Below are 23,886 nucleotides of genomic sequence, written 5' to 3' on the forward strand. Positions count from 1 at the left end.
TTCCAATGAAAAACTTAGAAAAAAAGCTTACTACTAAATAAAAATAGCACTGCTCATTTCACATCCAGCCCGTCCCCCTGCCTGTGTTCTCAGTGGCCTGAGTCGTGCCATGATTGTGTTCAGCAGAGGTGAGGAACTTCTGGCCAAAAGTGGAATCAGCTCTCACCACAATTTCATGTAGTCTCGGCATGCTTACTAAGGTTAAATGTCGTTTTTTGGCTGTACCAATCCGCCACATTAAAGAACAAGTACAACTGTGTACATATTTAAATAAAATCTAGGGCTTTTTTGCCCCAGGCAGTGGGCATTCTTGTCTTAGTGCTTCACGGCAATATGGCAGATTGTTGGAAATAAGTTCCCAGGAGACTCTTTGGCAGTGATGCAAGGGAACAATCACTGTCTGTCACTTGTAGTGGCACGTGCTGGGGCCTTGCTGCTCCGTCCTGCTCTGAATGGCGGCAGCAGGAGACTGTAGGAGTGGGCACTGACATGAGGCTATGCCAAAGACCACCGGGGACTGGGGAAAAGGCTGGTGGCTGGAGCTATGGGCCTGCTGCCCAGGTGATCTGGAAAGCATGGCAGGAATTCAAGTCAGAGACCTAAAAGTGAAGGTTCTAGTGACTGGGCCTCTAAGAGTTTGATTCTGGCTAGTTGCTGCCTTGCCAAGGGCTGAGGACAATGAAGGCGCGGGCCTTGAAGGTTAAGTGGGAACAGCATGCCTCAGACTCCTGGCCGTGCCCGACTCTCATGCCTGTACTTTTTCTTCCTCATTTCAATATCTTTTCTGTCTACTCCATGTTTTTGTTTTTGGGGGTTTTTTTCTAATTTACTGGCCAGAATTTAGAGTTGAGACCCATTTATTTTTTAAGGTTTTTTATTATTACTGATTTTTAGAGAGAGGAAGGGAGTGGGATAGAGAGATAGAAACATGGATGAGAGAGAAAGATCACTGATCGGCTGCCTTCTGCACACCCCCTACTGGAGATTGAGCCACAACCCGGACATGTGCCTGGACCGGAATCGAACTGTTACCCGCTTGACTCCTGGGCTGATGATCAACCACCGACCAACACCGGCTGAGCAAAACCCATTTTTCTATTTTGCTTATTACATTAAAGTTTGAGCCCTGTTCTTAATTTTTAAAACTGTTAAGTTGAAAATTATATACTTTTCTCTTAAAAGAAACTAAACACATCCTTAAGTTGCTAAACCCTATACCCATGCTCAATTTCTTTCTTGTCTCTTCCCATTGATGAGTCCCGAGAGGCTGTACCGTGAACCTTCCCATCCCACCACCAAAGCTCTGCAGCTGGAGACAGCCCTGGACACAGGCGGGCAGGGCAATCAAGCTGCTAGACTCCCACTGTGGACTCACCTTTCCCTGCTTCTTTCTGCATCAAGTCCAAACTTGACACTTGAAGCTGTGACAGTCATTTTAAGACAATGATGGAAAGGACAAAAGAATCACGGAGATACCAGCCTTGCCTTCCTTCACTGGGCTGCAAACCAATTCCATCAGAGGCCAACCCTCAGACTTCTAGCACAAGGAAAGTTATTCTTAGGCCACCATTCGACACATTTTCCATTACTTCCAAGCAAAAGCATTCCTACCTGATACAAACTGCTTTTTACTTTTACTTGACTCTAAATGGTTTGTTTTCTCATAGGGTCACTAAGTTTCTATGTGAGAAATCTTCCTCTGGCATTTAGACGATCTATATTTTTCTGTTAACTGTAATTTCAAGTAACATTTTTCTGGTATCAGTTCTTCTAAGTTTTGTAAAACCTGGTTTAGTCCATCTACTTCGACAATAAAAATGTTTATCACAGCACTAATTATGCCATACCCTAGAGTAGGCAGCTGAATGAAAAGGAAGCAGACCAGTGAAAGAGGAACAGAAATGTTTATTGACTGGACAAGAGGAAATAAGTTATCTTATCTGAATAGCGGAAACACACAACTTTTTCAGCAGCCTTTCAATAAATATTGATTTCACTTATTTCCTTTCATAAGGTGTGTTTATTGGAAGCTGAAATCTACCACACTGTAATATGGTCAGTTTCCTAACATTAGGAAAATATTTTATACAGTCAAGGATACAATCCCATAGAATAAATTTCTATATGACTGGCTCTGCTTTAGGGTTTTCTTCCTGATATAATAACATGTAAGCCTGACTGTAATTTATGGGCTTTTTATTCAGGGTTTAAACCCTATATATCTGATTCCCTTATTTATTCATGAATGAAACCATTCAACAGCCATTTATTGAGGTCCTACAGCTCTGTGTCAAACACTGGTCCATGCATAACACTTTCTCCTGGTGATGTAACTGAAAGGCTATTTTATCTTATCCTCAGTCAATTCAGTCCCTTAACTACAGATTTGGAATGAGTTAGGGTAGAAAAGAAACATCCATTTGAGTCAGGCTGTAAAAATTACATTTGGAAAACACATCACTAGCAAAATTACTTGAAGGTATCATAGATAGAGATGGATTAGAAAAAATGATCAACATCTCTAAAGATAAAATACAGTATAAAGATAAATGGCTCACCTAAAAGATCAATGAACCTTACATAAAAAATGACCTCAGGGATCACCTAAGATCTGTTCCACCCTCAATTTAAAGATGTGAAAAATGGCTGACTGAGGACCCACAGGCAGTTGTAGCGAAACAGAGAGGAGAAAAGTCAGTTCCGAGTCCCCAACTTAGCTCAAACTCAGGATTAATAAAATCACAGGATGGCGCTTAAAATGGTCTTATTTGTTAATATTTTGAGAAAACATTTTAAACTTGACATATTAAAATAACAAAACTCCCAAACAAGCAAAAAATAAGTAAATAAATAACAACCACTAAAGCCACTTTAAACATTTCTTCTCTCAGAAAATGCTTGTTACACATTATCAGTCCAACAGATAACAGATGATATCAAGACAACCTAACCTCAAGCTAAAAAGTGTCCTTAAAAAAACAACACAGTGAAAACACAGAGAGGTCCCGTAACTAATGAACCTGCAAGCAGCCTGACATCACTCCCTGACTTCAGGATACTCTAAAGGTGAATGAAAATTTCTAAAGCTGACATCCATATTCACAACTCCATTTTCATGAAGTTACTAAAATATTATTTGACCCCTGGCACTTTCGAACACCCAGTAATTGCCATTTCTGCACAGTTTTTTTTAAATTTTTAATATTTATATTCCTCCATGGGGGAAAAAAATCTGGTCAAGTTAACTCTTACCCATACTTTAAAAAAACGATGTTTCTTAACGATGTGGCCATTCTTCTCCTTTGTAGGTTAAGGTTTTCCAAACAGTTTTCCTAGTAAGAGCCTCTTCACTGGGTATTTCCAGTTTTACAAGGAAAAGAAACACTCCCTGTATTAGCATCTACTCACATTTGCCATTTTACAAGAAGACTGTGCCACTAGTCTCTGCCACTGGGATTTGAAAAAGCTCACAACACTTCACCTTTATGCTGGGCTAAACTCAGGATAGCCATAAACACTTTGAAGTAATACAAACCTAAATATTCCTGCTAGGCAAACGGAGCAGTGGAACTGAATTATAATGAGCTAGCAGCTGTCACAATATGACCACAGTAACCAAATCAAAATATCAACCGCTAACCCAGATGCGACTCAAAGGTCATCCTGTAAGCCAGCAGCTTTCTTCAGTTATGCCTGAAACCTCGATCTATTCCTGCAGTAAAATGTTTCACTGAGCTAGTTTAGAAACCCGTGACTCTATGGTGGGAAATTATTTAGTGCACTGGTTGAGTACTATTAGTGGGACTGGAACCAAATACCACAATAAGGAAACCGAACCTTTCACAAAGGGACATGTAAAAACACAGCAGCTGATGTTGAACTAAGCTGCACCCAACCATACAAAAGTATCACTTTTCACATCCTGCAGTTACCAAATGCATGTGTATAATCTTATTGGCAACTCGCTCACTCAAACAATCTGGTTTTCAATTAAGGCTGCAGAATAATAGAAGGAAAATGCATCCTTAGATCCTTCCTTGGATCGAAAAGTTTTAGCTGGAAAATATATTGTATAGCACTGTAAAAACATTTGGACAATTAATTACTTGCAAAAGTTTAATGCTTGGCAAGAATCAATGACAACAACAAAAGCAGTAAAGTTTTTTTGTTGTTGTTTTTTTTAATATATCTTTATTGATTTCAGAGAGAGGAAAAGAGAGGGAGAGAGAGATAGAAACATCAATGATGAGAGAGTTATTGATCGAGCCCACAACTGGGGCATGTGCCCTTGCCGGGAATCGAACCCCGACCACCTGGATCCTAGGCTGACGCTCAACCGCTGAGCCACGCCCGGCTGGGCAAAAGCAGTAAAGTTTTAAAAATCCATATTCTCAGAAAGTTCAAACTATTCCATGCCATACAGTCCTCTTAAAAACAAGACTCAGACGCATGGCCTCTCTGTCCTATTAGCATGTTCTGAAAGCCACCCATTGACCACCTGTATAGGTTTAATCAAACTATTTAAAACTGCAGCAAACAAGTTTCCAACAGATCAAGTGTACAGTATTATCATTAATAATCACAGGTAGTCACAGGGAAGAAGTGATTTGCTTTCTCTTCAGTACAAAACAGGACACAGAAAATCAAACAGGTAAAAATGCAAACCAACCCAATGAAAGCAATGAGCAGGGACTCAAGGAAATATCAGGTAGAAGAGTCTATATCGATCGGTTAATGGAGGCAGTCAGCTATATGACTTGGTTCTTAAATCACTCACACTCCCTCACAACAAAAGAAAAGCAAAAAGCCAAGCACACTTATTTTTTCAAAGAACAAATTTAGGGGCTTGCTGTTTTGTCTATTTTAATTATGTTCTTCTTTAAAGGATGTACTCAATATCAACTTCCAAAACTCTGTTTGGCAACTCAAATTACAGACAGCAATTGCAGGAGTAGTGCGACCTTATAAACCAAGAAATGTCATTAATTCTTCTAGCATAATAAACGTGTGTGTGCACACGCTTGCACAAGTGCTCTTGTGTTCATTTGTTTATTTTTACCTCAGGGATTCATAAACTATTAAATAGGGTACTATATTCAGATATGAAAGCTTATTTCTGAAAGAGTAAATTAATGGAGTTGCACTATTAATCTTATAAATTATAACCCATTTTCATCAATGAGATACACAAATAGTTTTATTATTTTTGTGCCAAACATAAATATTATATTACAAAAACTGTAACATTTATGCCAAACCATTCATGTAAAATATCAGAGTTCAGAATTGTAATGAAGGGCTTTATTAGCATAAAAGTGCTTATGAGCAAATGTTAGCAACTCCTGTCTCATTTCTCCAAAATAGTGGACTGCCATAAAGAACAAAACATGTAATATTAATTCACTCCAAAAGGGGAAAGTGGTTCATGACTTTTTTCTTTTCTTGTAATAAACTAAATCTCACTGAGTGAACCGTTTACAAAAAAAAAAAAAAGAGAGAGAGAAAGAAATCAGGTCATCTGCAGTTAATAACTCTTTCCCGTAAAATTAGTGTCACTTATTTCTGCAGCAGACGCCTAATTCAGTTACAGGCTTGATTGATTTGACAATAGAGAATCTGGTCCAATAAAGTGGCTGATTTATTTCTGATGCTATAGCTTTTACCCTAATGTGACATCATAGTAGAATTAAGTCTCTGACATGTAAAGAAATCCTTTGTAATTAACAAAAACTAAAGATTCTGAGAATGGGTACTAAAGTACTGTCAAAAACTTATGTTAAAGTCTAATACCTTCTTTTGGTAGAATGAGAACTTCCACAAAAATCATAACACAGACTGTGGATTTGGACACGAAGGACGGTTTAGAATATACGTTATATTCTATGAGCTCAAACTGTTCTCTACGCTAATAGATCTTATTTTATGTTTTTGTCTCCCTTTGTAAACTGGTTGCCTTTAATTTCTTAAAAATGATCTATCTTCTTTTTGTAAAGATGCAACATAACACTAAGCATCGCTCATCTCAAAAGTGGTTTCATTTTAAATAAACAGCAGCTTGAGCAAAATCAATGAGAATCTTTGTTCCCGAGAATCTAGCCCTGAGATACTCAAGCCAATCAAGAAGGCGTTTGGGATGTGAGAAATTATAAGGGTGGGAAGAGTTTTTAATGCAGCATCACAGTCAGTTCTCTGAAACTATTTCTTGAAAATTCTTCTCCAAACTAAAAATGCAAGGTATTTCATAGCCGTTTCAACGCCTTTTCCCCCTTTTCCTTTCTTGCGCACTGCACCATGCCCTGTGGCTCTGAGGGCGACTTCTCTGACCCCAGTCTGACACTGCACCGTTAATGTCAGATAAACCATTTAGCCCAAGCACAATTCTTTTCTGTGCAAAAATCTGCTTGAGGTGGAAAATGTAGCAGTTTGTAAACAATAAAGAGCCATGTTTCAGACCAGACAGCTTATCTAACAGAGAAGTCCTTTCATTGGGAACAGTGGGTGGGAGCCTCCGGACAGGGCAGCATTTCCTATCACAATGCAGGAGGCTGGCGGCCTCCACACTGAAGAGTCCAACGGGAAGGAGGGCAGACGGGACAGGGAGCACAGCCCACAGCGACTTTCAGCTTCAACAACAACTACATGAAAAGAGCTCTCTCCCCTCTAGCGCTAGACTCTCATCCCACTAATATTTTAAATATTATTTGGATTGAAAATGAATTTGGTTGGTCAAACAGTTGCCCATGAGGACACAGGAACAACAATTACTGTCTTTGTATTGCTTGGTGTATTCTTTAATATTAATTTATCAAGTTGTTCTTCAGGAAAACTTTTTTAATGTATATTATATGAACTTCTAAATAGAAATAGTAATTTATTTATTCTCTTTAACTTGTCAGAGGACAGTTTTAGAAACTACTAAAGAAGTTCTTTGATATACTCGTTAGGTGTTACTTCTGAAGATTTCTGTTTTCAAATTAAGTTTTTTTTTCTATTTTATGAAATTGAGTGAGGATGAAAGCGAAGCAATGGCATTGGAATTTAAAATTATTACTACTGTCATTGAAGCATCTAAAAGTTATTCTTTAAATTTTAAGTTGATAAATGTATCTAGCCATCTGCATCTGTGTATCCTGAAAACAGCAAACTACTATACCTTCCTATCAACAACTGATGAAAAACGGGGATTCTTATTTTAGCTACAAAGTTAAAACATCTATCTATCTATCTATCTATCTATCTATCTATCTATCTATCTATCTATCTATCATCTATCTATCTATCTATCTATCTATCTATCTATCTATCATCTATCTATAATCTTACCATTTTAAAGTTAAAAAAAGGACAAACATAAGAACCTATGATCAAAGACAACTTAGTGATTCTCAAAGTTGGAATGACATACACCACATATGATATTACCCATTAAAAATAAATTGCTAGTATTTCTCTGCTGTGTTTATTTTATGTTAAGTATCTGAAATTCCTTAGATGGATTTAATGGTGAATTGGGGGTGGCTGCCATTCAAGGACTACCTACATTTTAAATAACAAGTAGAGTTCCATGGCTTAAAAATTGGGACATTCTTTAAAAGCATTTGCAATTATGGTTTCAGAATGATATAATTATGGCTATATGTTTTCCTTGGAGTATTGGCCAACAGCTTGCGCCAAGAAATATAACTTCATTTACTGAGGATTCTCAATAAAATCTGGCCAAGATGAGAGACTTTACTAATATTATTAAAATTCACATTTACTACAACAAAGATTATTTTTTCAATCAAAAGTAAAGTAACCAGTTACGGAGACCTTTTAAGCCAGTATGAATTATCTTTTCATTGCTTAGGCGTCTGATGTTAAACATCCTACAGGGTAGTCAAAGCAGAAAACGATGCTAAGGACACCAGTGGAAAGGACCTGCGGGAAATGACAGCCTGTCCCAAACTGCAGAGCGCGCTCCCACAATGAGGACTGTTCAGACCACCAGCACCCTGGTTCGCCCCCGATAAATATACCACCAGATTTTCCAATTCACCCCGAAGGCACTTTAACACAATAAACCTACTAAGCACACTATAGCTATTATTAAAGGTGTTTCCATAACTCCTATTAATAAAAATTCACACTAATACTGACTATATCTCATTGCTAACTGGCAGGCCCAATGATATTTTTATTTGAAATATTCACCAACTTCGATTTTACCAACGTTTACTAAGAAAATTACTATTGCATCACTGAAATTGTGGTAAGTGCTTTGTGTCTAACAAAGACAAAATTTCCACATAGATTCAATGAAATTCTGTAATTCCACATGGTCATGAAACTTAGTTCTTTTTGCGCTATTACCAAGCATAGATTATCAATATTTTCCTAAAATTTAAAATTACTATAGAGAACTGACTAAAAATCCAAGTTCCTTAAAACAGAACATCTGTCTGGGCTTGTGTTCTCTCTTCCATGGTAAAACATATTCATTCAAAAAAAATCATGTTAATTTAAAATTTATCTTACTTTGTATTCTGGAATTGACAAAAGGTGGAGAGAGATTGTCATGTGACCCAAGGTCCCTGCTGGTCATGTGGTCATAAGGAGTCCCATCTCCATAGTTCTGTAAATAAAATAACAGCATAAGCTTCAATTTTACATGTAAAAAATCAGCACATAAATATGCCCCCACTATTGAGAGCTTTCTGACCCAAAGAAACTAGAGTCCACCATTCTGACCCAGGAACCTCATTATAAGGAACCCGCATCTTCACAGGTACCATAGTTAAGAGAGGGCTCTAGAGTCTACAGAGTCCAAGTTTTCCTCATAATTGCTGTGAAATCTAGGGAACAGTAATAATTAAACCAATTTGCATAACGTTGTTGATGTGATTAAATGAAATAATGCATGTAAAACACCTGACACATATAAAATATATTGTAAATATTAAAAGTTATTATTTTGATAAGCCCACATTGTTGTTTTTTAAAGCAAGGTTGTCCTGTAAGAGAAAACTACCCACAGCCCGTAATAAATCATTTTTGGAAGATCCAGGGAGAGCCTCTGAAAAAGCAACACATGGTTTTTATGAAATCGAAATTTCAGTGTTTTGTTATAGTTGTTATTGTGGTTGTAAGAGAACTGGATCATTCCATTAACTAATTAGCACATAGAATGTTAAATTACAATATGACTATTAATGAACATCACAACTTTAGCATAAATTAGTACTTCTGGGCTTGGACAAAGTGTGCCACAAAAAATGGTTTTAAAGCAGACATTAATTTTGTCATTATTAGATTAACTAATTGTTTTTAGTGGGAATTTAAAACTAAAACAATGCTCTTAAACTGCCCAGTCACTTACTTTTCATGGAGGAATTGATAACATATATTGTATATCATATGGTTCAAATTTCAATCTACTAAGGTGCATTAAGTAACCAAAAAGGAAAAACAAAGTCATTCTGCTCAGCTGGTTGCACTGCCCATAAAGACTAAGTCAAATTTACTCAGAAGTGTCAGTTGGCATGTTAGCCAAAGGGCAGAAGCTGCTCACATAAAAAAGAGGGATGCTGTATGAAAAAAGAAAATGCACGTCGGATCATGAGAGAGTAACTGAAACCCTTGAAGTTCCAGACAGACCCGTGTTCAATCCTTTCCTCATTTATAAAAAGGAAGTTGAAGGATGCTATAACCTGACGCTGCTAATACGTCAGTGTACAGGAAGGTGTCACATACCCAGCATGGGTTTTACACTCACACATTCCATACCAAGCACTGCATAATACTAATTATCTTTAAGTGTCCCCATCCTAGAGTATTCTAAAAGCTTCATATACATTATCTAATTTAAACCTCAGCACAGTACTGCAAGGTAGCCGATAATAGCAGCACTTTAAGATGAGAGAAGACAAACTTAAGTTGTATGGGTTCAAGTCAGCCACAGTAATCTGTCTCATGCAAACTCCCTGGATTCAGAAAATATAAATTGCAAAATATTGATTTAAATCATTCACCAACATATTCCCTGAAAAACATGGCAGAACAGTTAATGAACGCTAACTAAAAGTCAGGATGATCCAAAATGGACCTTGTTCTCAGAAATATAATTAAACGTACTGTGTGTATTAAATGGAGAAGTCATCAGAAATTAAGTAAGTCTGAATGAACTAAACAATGAAGGGGAACACTGTCGTCTCCTACACTTGCTGTCAAAAAGAATAGATTTATTTTTGCAACTGCAGACTGTAATATGAGGAGGAGGAAAGATTTCCTCAACTCATCCATATAATGCATTAGAATGTCAAGCTCGACAGCTGGTACAAGGGCTGAACAAAGTTACTGGTAAGCTTGGAGATCCTGTTGTACCCTGAAGACTAGAGTGAGAACCACAAGGCCAAAGGACAGGTGGAAATGGGTAACTAAGGCTTGCTGAAATGTCCTCATTTTGACAGCTTGATTACCTACCTTCCTTGCCTCTTAGGCTGAAACAAAGACCTCCTTCCCCACCAAATTTATGTGACTACTTAAAGTAAAATGTTACGCTCCAGACAGAATGCTTCATCTATTCAGCTGGCTGGAGGAGGTGCAGATGTTTGCTCAGCTATGTGCTCTAAGTCTATTTTCAACTTGGGGCATTTATATGTACATTATAAAAGCTGACATGGACTTTACAGAGCCCAGAAATGATTCTGCTGAAGACAGATTACATAAGTTGGAAGGAACATAAAAGATCCTCTGGTTCTACTTCTCCATTTTATCAATTAGGAAAATGAAGATCAAAGAGATGAAATGACATGCCCAAAGTCATATACATACAAAAACACATATGGCATTCCACCCATGGTCATCCCGTGACACCAAAACTACCAACCAAATCATGGAGGAACACCATGAAAAAGAGTAGCAAAAATATGTCACCAAAGAAATGAATGAACCCCACTGGTGACCAAAGGCATTACTGGAGGAATAATAGCATGTTTACAAAGTGAAGTCAATACAGACTATTTATACAGATTATACAGATAGGCTAAACCTTCATACTATGTTTTCAGAATTACTCAGTAATCTATTTACACCAATATATTAGAGGGATGCAGTACTAGGATTTTTTCCAAAGTTGTGCCATCTACAAAACATAACTTTCTATAATACTAGATCAATAACTGGCAAAGTAAGGCCAAATATTTAATGAAGGATTTTTCTTCTGGTTAGCAGTAGAACAGGTGTCAAATTCAATAACAGCATCCACTAAGAGAAAGAAAAACAAATCCAAACATAAGCTGATCCTCATTAAACTTAGTGTGCATATATATCTATGCAGTTGTGTGAGTGCTTGAGAGAAACTCACCTTCAGTTTGTCAATTTACATATTGGCAAATATGGGATGTCTGGAAATAGGAAAAAAGATTAGATATACTTACCCTGGATGGGCTTGGATGTCCTCCATTCCCCCAGGACCCTGAGCTACTTCTGTCTTCTACATCTAGGGACAAGAGAAAAGTTCTTGAGGCTTTCTTGCAATAATTCTTTCTTTTTATAATACACTTTTAAATTAATGTTTCAAATTAATCTCCTGTTGCCTTTAATTAAGAATCAGGCACGGGGCTACTGCAATGATAGTGGCTTCTGACCCATCTACTTAAATTAACTCATTTAAATTCACAGCAAAAATGAACTGGACCCTCAGGAACCAGAGGTATGAACATAAATATTACTTGCGTCTTTCACAGTGTTTCAGAGCCTCAACTCTTATAGACATAAAACTGCACTTAAAGTTTTATTTAAATCATTTGGACAAAACAAAGTTAAATTCAGGTAAACATTCATACTAACATGGGAGCATCCACGCCATAGTGCTCCTGAACACTCTCTGTTCTCTAGTCAAGGCTTTTATCATACCAGACAACAGACATGCAAAAAAATACACCAAAAAAAATAATTTGGTAATCTGTTTCTACCAGGACATTACGTGGATATTGGGATTTTTGTTTTTTAAGATAAGACAACACTGTCTCAGACTTTTAATTTTTTTTTTTTTAATAGACTTGGCCACTTGGCCTGAGACCCTTAATCTGGGCGTTGAGATGTGGAAATTAAACTTGTCCAAGTTTCACTTTGCTAAATAATGGTGACGAGACTACATGAACTATGGGAGAGTTGGCCTTCTTCTAACATCTGGAGCAGCAACATTCTAATGCTGACAGACTGCTAAATGCTCAGTCAGTGCATCCAGTGGCAAGTACTAGGGATGGAGGGTAGGACAACTAAGTTATCATATTAAATGCTTAAACCATAAAATTTTAAAGATCAGTCACTCTATATTTAGAAGAAGCTTTGAGACTTTTGATGAAAGGCCCTTTCTAAGCATAAAAAGTTTCACTGTTCTATTATTTTGATCACGGACGGTAACAGATGGCCATCACAAACTTCCTCTGACAGAGCTGGAGGAGGTGTGAAACTCTGGTTCAGCAGACATAATCCCATTTATTGTGTTTCCTAACATTTCAGTGATACTGTTTATTCTCTCAATGCACTACTGTCATTCCTTTTATCACTGCTATTTTATTATCAGCAGAAGTAGTCATAGTATAATTAATTGACTTATTTTGGGGGTACTGTGGAGTACACATTGTTTTAGAATATCTTCAGAGATGGGCTAGATCAATAAAAAACAACTATTGGCACTAAACTTGAATTCTTTCTTTTTTAAACAAATTATTTTGGTTCCTTCCTTTCGGTGCTTCAGAAGATAATGCCACTGCAAATAGACATCCCCTAGGGCCAGCTGAAGTAGGAGCTGGAGCTGTAAGGAATGTGGGGAAGCTCTGGGGGCGCATTCAAGAGGGACCGGCGGGGCGGCGCTTCTCCGAGCTGCTGTGTCACAGCCCGGCCTCCTGACCGGCCTGTACGCGGGGCTGGAGGACGCGAAGAAATGCCTCAGAACCTCTGGGTTCTCACATGAGTAAGTTTTGCAGCCTACATGGTTCGCTTCATCCTTAACCAAAAATCAAATATTTTCATCAAAAACAAACAAAAAACACAGTAAGCAACAACATCTCTGAAACACGGCAGCTTTTCAGAAGTCTGGCACCTCCTAAATTCCTTTCTACCTGAAACAGCCAGCTTGGTTAATTGAAGAAATTTCTGCTCTTAAATTTGGCCAAAAAATAATGAAGGAAAAGGGACAAATCTGAATCTGTACCATAAGATGTCATCCTGTTTAGACATATTTTCTCTTTTCAATTTTCAAAGAGGATTTTAAACATAAAAAGTAGGCAGAGGCAAGGAGGAAAGACCACAGTAATGCCAGACCAGCGGTTCTCCACCTGGGGCAATGTTGGCCCCAGAGGACATCTGGCAATGTCTGGAGACATTCTGGGTTGTCCCAACTTCTGGAGGGGGGGAGTTGTACTGGCATCTAGTGGATGGAAACGAGATGCTGCTAAGCATCACCCAGATACACAGTACGGTCCCCCACGCAGCCACGCAGCCTGCTAATGAGCAGGCAGATAAAACACATCAAAACTTGAGGATTCCCAACTGGGCAACTTAAAAAGTGAGTGATCCATTAATTAAAAATGCTGGAAGTTTATTTTTTTTCAAAACGGGTTAAATACTGGCTGGGTTCCTTCACAAACAGATTCTCAACCAATCAAATCTAACTGCTCTTTTGCCATCCTTTCCCATTTCTACCTTTCTCATTTCCTGACCTCACACTGTGCACCTTCCTCCCTTTTACTGCTCTCTTTTTAACAGGCTTTTCCATCCCTTGGCCTCCTGCTAGATCTAGGAGATAAGGATGAGTCCCTAGCTCTCCAAAACCTAATAAAACAATCAGATGATTGCTGATTATATTTTATCTTTGAAAATATATCTGCATTACTGGTGCTCCCTCATCCATAGCAAGAAAATACAAGGCTCGAGCATGGATATTTGTAACTCATAATGAATGTAAACATGCTCCTTCTATGTTTTTTGTTTCTATCTTCCCTCCCACTGAGTTTCATCAGACCTGCCAGTAAATTAGCATGCACTTCCTCAACAACTATTCCAGCAATCTCAAAGTGCATCTGAGGACCACCGTACATTTGGATCAAGTCAATTAGCATCTTAGGGTCTAAGGCAGACCTAGTAAGTCTGGATCTCTGAGGACAGAGCCAGGGATGGGTGTAAGGACGGGGGGCTGTGTTTTTAACAACATCCCCAAGTAATTCATATACACAGGTGTTTAAGGTCCACCAGCCTGCTCTATTGGGAACACAAGACAGATGCATGCCCCACACCAACAGTCTCCTGTCTCACTCCCTCTCAAATCCCCGCCTAAGCGGCGGTTTCAGCACCATTCAACACACACCCCCATCACATCTGCATCCCAGCAGTTCTTGCCCAGACTCACTTTTTATGTAAATCCCACGCATGGCCTACACTTGGCCATTCCCTACTCCCTGCTGGTATATCTGAACATTGCACACACACCTGTATACCTCCATGTTTTTGTACCTCTATTCCCTTTGCCTAAACTGTATTTCATCTCTCAAAAATAATACTAGTTAACATTTAGTGAGCTCAGATATGTGTCAGACACCACTAAGCACTTCAATGCACTAAGAGTATTCCCATTTTATATATGAGAAAACTGAGGCTTAGGCAGAACATATAACTTCCCCACAGTGCCAATACATGGCAAAGCTGGCAAACACAGGTGATGTCAATGCTGAAAACCAGCAAATGCTTTTGTCCACCAGGAGAATGGCCTCCTGGTGAGAACTGCAGATCTCTCCAGGGCCAGCTCAAATGAACGTTACCTTCAGTCACTCCTCCCCAGGCAGAGCAAAGGTACTGATCTGGCAGTTTATGCCCATTCTTGTGATCACAAAAGATTACAGAATTATATACAACACCAATTACATAAAAGTAAATATTAGGAGGAATCAGAGAATGGAAAATAAAAGTAGGAGAACAGTAAAGCCAGAGAGGTGTAGTGAGCTTGTCAAAGTATATGCTGCGATGGACTGGACTGGAGAGGGGCCAAACCCTAGAGGCTACTGACTAGGAAAGGCAAAGAGGGAAACAGGTTCACAATGAGCATCCCTTGTTCTGCTGCCAGCTCCAACCAGAATGAGGACAAGTAACAGGAAGAGAGCAACTCAGATGGCAGGAGGGAAAGGAGAAGAGCAAGTGGGTGACAGAAATTACCCTTCCACAAGACTGAGATGGACTCGACTGTTCAAGATTTTTCAAATTTATTTTACCCTACACTAGGACATAGTAGCTTTCATGGGATTGACAGATGCTTCAGGAGGCAGCCTGACAGTCCACACATTTTCACTGTATTTGCGGAGTTCTACATTAGGCCCCTCTCACATGTCTACATTTCAGTATCCAAACACCAAAGGGAGGTGAAGGGAAACTAGAACCAAACAAGCCATTTAGAGAAAAGATAGACATAGTTTTTCATTTTCATAATTTCCCATCTACATTCATTAAACTTATGGTTTGATTCCTCAAATTTCCACAAATCAAAACTATCAGATACACCAGATAAATAGCAGAAAACACAGCACAGACTTGAAGACAGAGACCTGGATTTTAGTAGGGACTCTGCTTAACCAGCTCTAGGGTCTGAGCCAGTCCCTAGCCTCTTTGAACCCATTTCTGTCAACTATAAAACAAGTGGGCTTCAGTTCCATTCTTGGAAATAGGGCAGGCTAGTATATTTGGATAACTCTCCCACAAAAAAACTAAAAATAATGGATAAGAAAAATGTAATCTTCTTTAAAACACCAATCATCTGACTAGCGAGTAACGAATTATCAAGCCAAAATCAAAGTGAAAGCTGGAATCCAGGGAGTAAGAAAACACATTCTGCCCCGAGGACATCTGCCAACCTGGAAAATTTAATGGCCTCTTGGGTCTAGGAGAACTGAAGTGAGAACCCAGAATCTACCCAATGTAGGTATCTAACAGGAGATAAGGGGATACTAGGATTTCCAACCTCAAAAAGTTATTATTAAAGTAAGTGATCTCATTAATACTTGCTAAACACTTAGGGAAGCACCTGGCCATAGTGAATGCTCAGTAATCAATACCTGCCATGAGAGCCTAACTTACTACCACCACCTAAAATCTAAGATAATTAAACTACATAAATACGTAAAACTATCAGATCTAGTCAAGAAAATCTGAGTCTTACTTTTTTATGACCACTAGTTCTGTTTAACAGGTCAGAGACTTTCAAATATTTTCCTGAATTTTAGAAAAGCCAAAGTGCTCAGAGTAAACAAAACTCACTTTCTCCATGAACCTCTACAGCACAATCACAGTGAGAATTCAATAACCATTAGACTTGTTTTGTGGTTTAATTTACCTTTAGAATGTCTTCTTTACGTCTCACCATTTAAACATATTTGTGTGTGCTATATAAATAATATGCTGTCAAAAGTTATGTATGCGGAATAATGGCCCAAGCTAAGAACAAAAACTAAGTATCATGTAGGTTTAAACTTGATTTGAAATAAACAAGTATTAGTGTTACCCTAACTCTGCTGATTTGGGGTCATTAGAATCATGTGTGGGTTCTTTCCATCCTTCGCACTCAGATCATGCCAAACGCCCAAGGCCCGAGGCCTTGAGGTTCATGAAGTCAGAAAACAACCAGAGTGGTTCTTGCATCACTCTAAGAGTGTACAAATCCCTACTTTTGTAGAAATATACTGAGTTCCCAATGAAAGCTTCTACACACTTAGAATGCACTGGGGGATTGAGGCTGATTTTCCTGGAAAGATAATCACTCTGAAACATGTTGAAGTCTACACTGTCTTAAATCCTTCACTCAGAAACAACAGACACTATTAAATATCCTCCACATCATCATGGAGACTCACAGACTGTGTGCATCTGTGGCTCCTACTAATTTCCTAGTCCAGGAAGAACCCTTGGCTGAGCCCTCCACACAAACTGAGATGGCATATGCTCTCCGTCAGTGCCAGATGAATTTAGAGTTCAAAATATTTCATCAGCAAAGAGCGTGTTAAGGATGTGCGCGTTTTCCTCAGCAGCCAGTATAATAAGAGCTTTAAGTAGAGGAATCTGAAGTCGAATCTGAGCACTAAGGCAGAGGAAAGAGGAGTCTGATGAGCTTCAAACACTGAGAGACAATGTCCACACAACCATGATCACTTCTTACTGTTTCTATAAGAGACAAGATATACCTCATAATGAGTGATCTGAGCAGTGAGTGGTAAGAAACTTCCAGCCCTTCCCAAACAGACTGAGCGAAAGATGAGGCTTGTGGTGATGCATCCCACACAAATCCTAAGATCCTTCAGTACAGAGAACGGAGACCTGGGCTTTCCATTTTCATCACTGCTGTCAACACTGGCATTCTCAGCACACTGATGAATTTCCTCATCAAATAAATCTGAAAACTCAAAGGTCAGCTACGAGATGAGTTTATGGTTTATATATAAATATATAAATTGTATAAGGAAGGGTAAAATGTGGATATACTGGGGAGAAAAGTATAGTAGGAAAATTGTTCAGAGGAAACTGATTGTAGTATGTTAGCCCTTAGTAACGTCCAACTTAAACTTCTATTACTGTGTCCTTTAGAACACTGCTTAAAACAACATTATTTTCCTTAAGTTCAAAATAAACTATTTTTCAAAAATGTATACTAAAATAATCTCAGATACTTATAAAGTTAACTGCATTTTTGGTGCTCTAAAACAGGAAAAGTATTTTCATGTGAAATTCAGGTAACATAAAAGTAACTAAATAAAATACATAACTATTTTAATATGTCAGTAGTGTTCCTTACACTGAAACTCAAAAATCTTCTTGAAACTCAAGGTGAGTAAAGAGTTATGTTACAAAATTGAGACAAAAGTACCCTTTAAGTTTTTATATCAATCCATATAATTTGTAAGCATCAATGACAATCTAACTTGAATAAAATTCTAACTTGAACAGTGCAACATAAAATATGGAGACATGGGTGTTATTTAGCACTCTTCCATTTCAAATGCATTAAACTAGCCAGTTAGGGCCTTCCTATTAAAGAGAAGTCAGTCCGTCCAGGATCTCACCTTTCCAAGCAAGAGCCCAGAAAGAAGAGCCATGAATAACTGAAGCATGAGTACAATAACAGTGTGAACTGCGCATGCCTCCACTGATTTTCTGAAATGTAACTGGTCTAAAAGTACTTAGCAGAAATCAGTCTTCCTAAAATAATGTTCAGGGATGAGGGAACTTAGTTCAAAATCAGTTGAGAATAACAACTGAAAGTAAGCTGCCATACCTGAAGACTTTAAAACATACCAACTAACCCCAATATTACACAGATAAGCACCTAAATTAAAAGTGAATATAATTTGAGGAAATTTTAATTAGGTGTTTGGTACCTCTTTAGGATGCATTACAAAATATGAGAAATAAAAGGTAGATACTTTAGAAAATAAAGTGTTAAACAACAAAGAAATAGATTTAAAAATATGCTTCATACACTAATAAAGTAAAATAAAATATATAACTCTGATAACATGTACATGCAATTATGCATGTATTTTTTAAATCATACATGTAATTTTATGGTGCAAAATCTATAATACTGTAATGACTTATGATATACAAATTGATATTTAAAATCCCTATTTGATAAATAATTTATTACATTTATTCCAAGGAGAGGGGAAAAGAGCCAAGATGAAACATATAACAGTTATATCTTCTTTGCTTTCCCCTCTATACCGAGTTCTCCCAAGGGTACCATTTGTGAGGCTCTGGGAAAGGGCTGCTGGCTTAATTGAAATATCTGCGGGCTGTAATTGCTCTGCATAACCACAACGGTGCACTTCTCCCAAATGGCACCCATTCCTCCCTCTTTCTTTATCTCCTCTTTCCTTTTACACTTTAACAAAGTCTCCTTCTCCTGTTCTTCTGGTCTCACCTCATCTCATCCCCTATTCCAGATGCTTAACTAATATTGGTGAAGCCAAACAGTTTCAAATATTCAAAAATCTTTCCTAAAATCCAGTTTTCTAACACAGTCCCTTTTGCTTACGATAATCACTCCCATAAACTGATTTTCATTTTATCCCTTCAACATCCCAACCTTCCACCTGTGTGTAACACTGCAGCCTCTGACCTGGCAATGACAAGCAATCAATCTTACATGTTATCTTCAGAGGTCATGTCTTAGTTTTAGGCCAGTTTTCTTTGTATTTAGGCTCAAATGTGCAAACCACACTATATTACTCTGCAAAACATCAATGAGAAGGCTTAATTAAGTAACACTGACAGATAAATCCATTTCTTTTGCAGTAATCAAATCAAAGCAGGTTGACATAACACAGGAACTTAATACAATTATTCCCTTGTAATTGGAAAAAGGCCCTTTACTTCTCATTAAAGCAATCTTCTGGGTATTGGCATAATAAGAAGGCTCAGAGCCTTAATACTACCCTATAAAAGTCTCAAGATACAGACCCCTTAAGCAAACAAGCCAGATTATCTAATTCCTTGATCACAGCAGAACATGTAGTCCCTACTGTTTTAAACTACTAATTCTGTATCTCTGTTGCAATTAAAAAGAGGTAACCCAGTATCAAACACATAAAATGGAAATCTGTAAAAATGCATAAACTGTTTACAGTTTTATAAAACCATCTCCACATGTATTTGAAGGGAAGCAGTCCATTAAAATGAATTAAAAATTTTACAAATGTGAAATTATAATAGCTTGGACAGGGGAAAAAAATCTCTTTATTTTTACTTAATGGGCTCAACAGAATGTACCTGCCTAAATAGCCTGACACTCAACCATACAATAGAAGTTTGTTTGGATCAGAATTGTGAGAGAACAGAATTTGAAGGAGACATTCCATTTTTGTCATATTTAAAGAACAGTAAGTCACCTGGTCAACTGCAGACTGTTCTGACCAGGCTGAAACCAACAGAGTGCAACAGCATTAAACCAAGTTCATTTCCCCACACTAAACAAAGTCAATTTTCACCCTTTCACTCCAAGTTTGAGAAATTTTCTGCTACTTATCTAGAGGACCTTGATCAATCTCTCAAAATAATTCTAGCAACTCCTTCTGAAAAAAAGTATATACATAATCTAGGATTGTGATTCCCAAATGTGGCTGACCATCAAAATACCCCAGGAACCTCAAAACAAAACAAAACAAAACAAAAACAAGGGGGGGGGAAGCACCCACAGATATCCTGGCCCCCACCCAGAAAGTAATCAAGAAAAGATCAAAGATTAAAGTTCAGGAACAATATATTTTTAAATTTTTCCTTTGTTTCTCTACCCTTTATTTTCAAAAGGTTTTCATCACAATGCAGTTAAAACAATGTAAATTTGCTGTCTCAACCACTGGGAATAGGTTACATCAGTCATGCCCATTCAATCCTTAGTACTTCTGTGTCTATTTCCTAAGAACAAAAACAGTACAGTCATCAAAATCAGGAAATCTACCTCTGATATAATGCTTTTATCTAATCCATAGTCCCTAAATGACAACTGATCTAAAGTATAATAAACACATTTAACTAAGTGCACACACACACAAAACCCAGGCTTACACACCGCCTTTAATCAGCACATCTCTCTCATCTATTTTAACCAGCTATAGTTCCTCACTACTCCTTTTCTTTCTATAATACTGGCACTCTTGAAGAAGACAGGCCAGTTAGTTTATAGAATGTTTCTCAATCTGGCATTATTTGATGCTTCCTCATGATTAGATTCAGGATATAATACTACATAAGTGGCCCTGTGTCTTTCCCAGGATATCACATACAAAGCCCATGATGGCCTTCATTTGTTAGGATAATTTCATCACCTAGTCAAGGTATTATGGGAATTCTCCACTGTATAATTACAACTTTCTCCTGTGCAACTAACCAGCAATCTATGGGAAGAATATTTTAAAACCATTACAACTAATTTTTAATTATGTTCTATTGAAAAAAATTAAAACACAAAAGTGTATAAAGTAAAAAGTGAAAATTCCCTCAACACCTATTTCCCCCACCTTCATATCATTGACAACCCTTCATGATATCCTAGGCAGCCTCACAGACCCTCTGGTCTGTGATCAACTGGCTTTCAAAACCACAGAAATGTAGGGAAGTACATGCAAAACCTGACTGAAATTTCAGTCCTATGTGAATTGGTAGGAAATACTCCTCAATTGTTGGTTTATGCGCTAGTGACACCTCAAAGGATAAAATTATTGGTGACAGTAGTGTGACCTCCATAGGGATGAGGGAGGCAGCAACTAGAATAAATGAAGACATGCATACTATTAACTTGTAAGGAATTCGACCAAGATAACGAAAAGACTGAGCAACCCACTAGTGAATCAATGAAATGCATGAAGCCAAGTTAAATAATCCATCTTGGAGCCAATGCACCCTGAATGGCTGTTCCTTGCCTTTTGCACCACATCCTAGAAATCACTGTGTACAAAGGAGACCTGCCTCAGCAGCAGCACTTTCCAAGTAAAATCAAATGGATACAGAAGTACACTTATGAAGTACAAGAAAATCAAGCATGGTTTTTGTAGGCTGACCCCCCAAAAAAGTGGGAAATATCTAGAAGTTTTTAAAAGTGGTCAATAAACTAACACCTTAAAAAGAATACATTCCCACATTTAGAGGTCAGGTACACAAATGATCTAGCCAAAGTCAAAAAGCGAGGAGAGAAGCTTGAACATAGAAATGATTGTGGGTGAAACTTGGTCATTTGATAGAACATAAGCATATTGTACAGTATTGAGTGAGTTAACTTACTGTCATCAATAGAAGGTGGAAATGGTCCCTTTAACCTTGGATGAAGCCCATGTCATTTTATTACCTGAACAGTGCTGGTGGATTTCAACTCTGACTTACAGATGCTTAAAAAAATTTCCCTACAATTCCCTTTCAGCCAAATGCCTAGCAGACATTGGTAAAGGTTTTTCCTAGTTGGGCTTATAAGTGTGTGTGTGTATGTGTGTGGTCAGAGAAGTCTGTCTGGTGACCTAAAGGGTTTCACATTTTATCTCACAATAATGTAAGCACACTTGTATATTATGCTTTCTGCTTGCAAAAATGTTTTTATATTCATCTCATTTAAAATGATTTATCTGGAATCATTGACTGGGATCAAAAGAAGTTGCATATTTAAGCATAGCAGACTAATACCATTTTTCAAAAGCATGAAAAAAAAAATCAAAGGAAAAAGAAATTGGTAGTTTTCTGATATAAAAAAGGCCATTCCACTCCCCTCTTTAATTCTAACAGGTAACACAATACTTGCTAAAGTTCATTTGAATACTTGCAAAAATAGGAAAGTTCGACAGTATTAAAATGATTGAGTTTTCATATCTAGCAATATGCATTTTTAAATCATATCAGCAATGAAAATATTGCTAATCACCCCTCTGAGCTGCCCTGTATCCTAAACAACACCATGATCATCAACAAAGACATGAGTTTGGCATTGGTTTGAGAAAGGCCCAGGGATGTGATAGCAGGTCTGGTCTATAATGACAAAAATGGACTGCACCTTTCCCCTAACCATGCTGCTACTCTTACTTTTACTTTCGAGTGTTTTAAAACACTCTCATAACTAAAGCAGTTGAAATACATCTGCATTAATTTACTAGTCTGGCTTTGGGAGTAGAAATTGAAATGCATTCGAATCAACTGGTATTTTCTTAAGCTTAAATCAATCGAATTCGTGGAAATAAGTGTTTTGGTCTTTTAGTAGGTCTGCAACTTGAATGCAGCCTGCCTTTTGTCTGTCTGATAACTGATGGATTACTGGTCAGAAAGAGATGAGCTGCTATGATGGATGGTCCTGCAAATTCACTAAGTGGAACGGTAGAAAGCTGGAGCTCCTCCTCAGGAATGGAAGAAATTTCCTTAGTTTGAAAGGAGATAGACACAAAGACCTGAAAAATGACAATAACCAGGCATCTTGAGAGAAAACAAGAAGCAGGGAAGGGGTTCAGGGGAAGCCGAAGCTGTCAGTACAGAATGATGATTTATCTGATGAGATTAGCAGAAAGTTTGATTAGAAAAGATGCCTTCTTAACATAGCAAAGATTGCAATACTACTTTAAGATGTTGTTGTAGGAAAAACCAGTGCCTGCCAAATGTGGTCTGTAACAGCACAGGCTAGCCATGAGTGACAGTGGGAAAACAGCCACTAAGCCAGATTTTATTTGATTTGTACTGATGATTTTTATTAGAATACATGGATCATTGCTTCAACCTTTCCATGTAAAACCAAATCAAATTCAAAAACTCACACATCAGTCACCTAACCTTATGTCATTCCGTCTGCTTTACTAAAGTTGAGCCACATTTCAGCTGATCTGTCCTCGATAAATCGTTCAGCTACTCAAAACTGTTGGGCCAAATTCTGGGAGGCAAGTGGTACACAAAAGAAACCGTGAATCTGCAGTTACAAATAAGAAAGCCAAAGAAAAGAAATACTGCAAGCCTCATAAATACAGGATGAGATCAAAGCACCATATAGTCAATGCAAAACAGGATGAAACAAATTCTCCTCATAGTATCAAATGTTTTGTAATTTATCTTTCAAAGGCCAGCCCAGCCCTCAGCTTCTTTTCCCACTTTAATTCAAGGCGTTGTGCGGGACTCTTCAAAGCAGTCACTCTGAAACCATTCACAATCGTTAAAAATCAGTTTTACAAATGAAAAACAATCATCAGTCCTACAAATTACAACCTTTACGGTAAAAACTAAAAACATTAAATAATGCACTTGTGGAAAGCCTCTATGCTATTCATAAAAACTACTTAATTAAGAGAAATGAAATTCAATGGCATGAACCATGGCAATGGGTTTCCAAAGAAAAAGTACCTACGG

The 23,886-nt window shown here is 37.8% G+C and overlaps 1 protein-coding gene across 13 annotated transcripts in view; it reads right to left on the reverse strand.

The window, feature by feature from the left end:
* The window catches only part of TCF4 (transcription factor 4), a 330,485-nt gene that overhangs the window by 206,210 nt on the left and 100,389 nt on the right, over positions 1-23,886 (reverse strand). For all 13 annotated transcript variants that reach the window (XM_087819116.1, XM_087819111.1, XM_087819114.1 and 10 more), the window contains 2 exons: positions 11,418-11,479; positions 8,518-8,614 (listed from right to left, as the gene is read on the reverse strand). In XM_087819116.1, the coding sequence (XP_087675242.1) occupies positions 8,518-8,614; positions 11,418-11,479 (159 nt within the window). The remainder of the gene's footprint in view (positions 1-8,517; positions 8,615-11,417; positions 11,480-23,886) is intronic.

This window comes from Miniopterus natalensis, chromosome 7 (genome assembly GCF_054644295.1).
Source record: "Miniopterus natalensis isolate mMinNat1 chromosome 7, mMinNat1.hap1, whole genome shotgun sequence".
Taxonomy (NCBI): Eukaryota; Metazoa; Chordata; class Mammalia; order Chiroptera; family Miniopteridae; genus Miniopterus; species Miniopterus natalensis.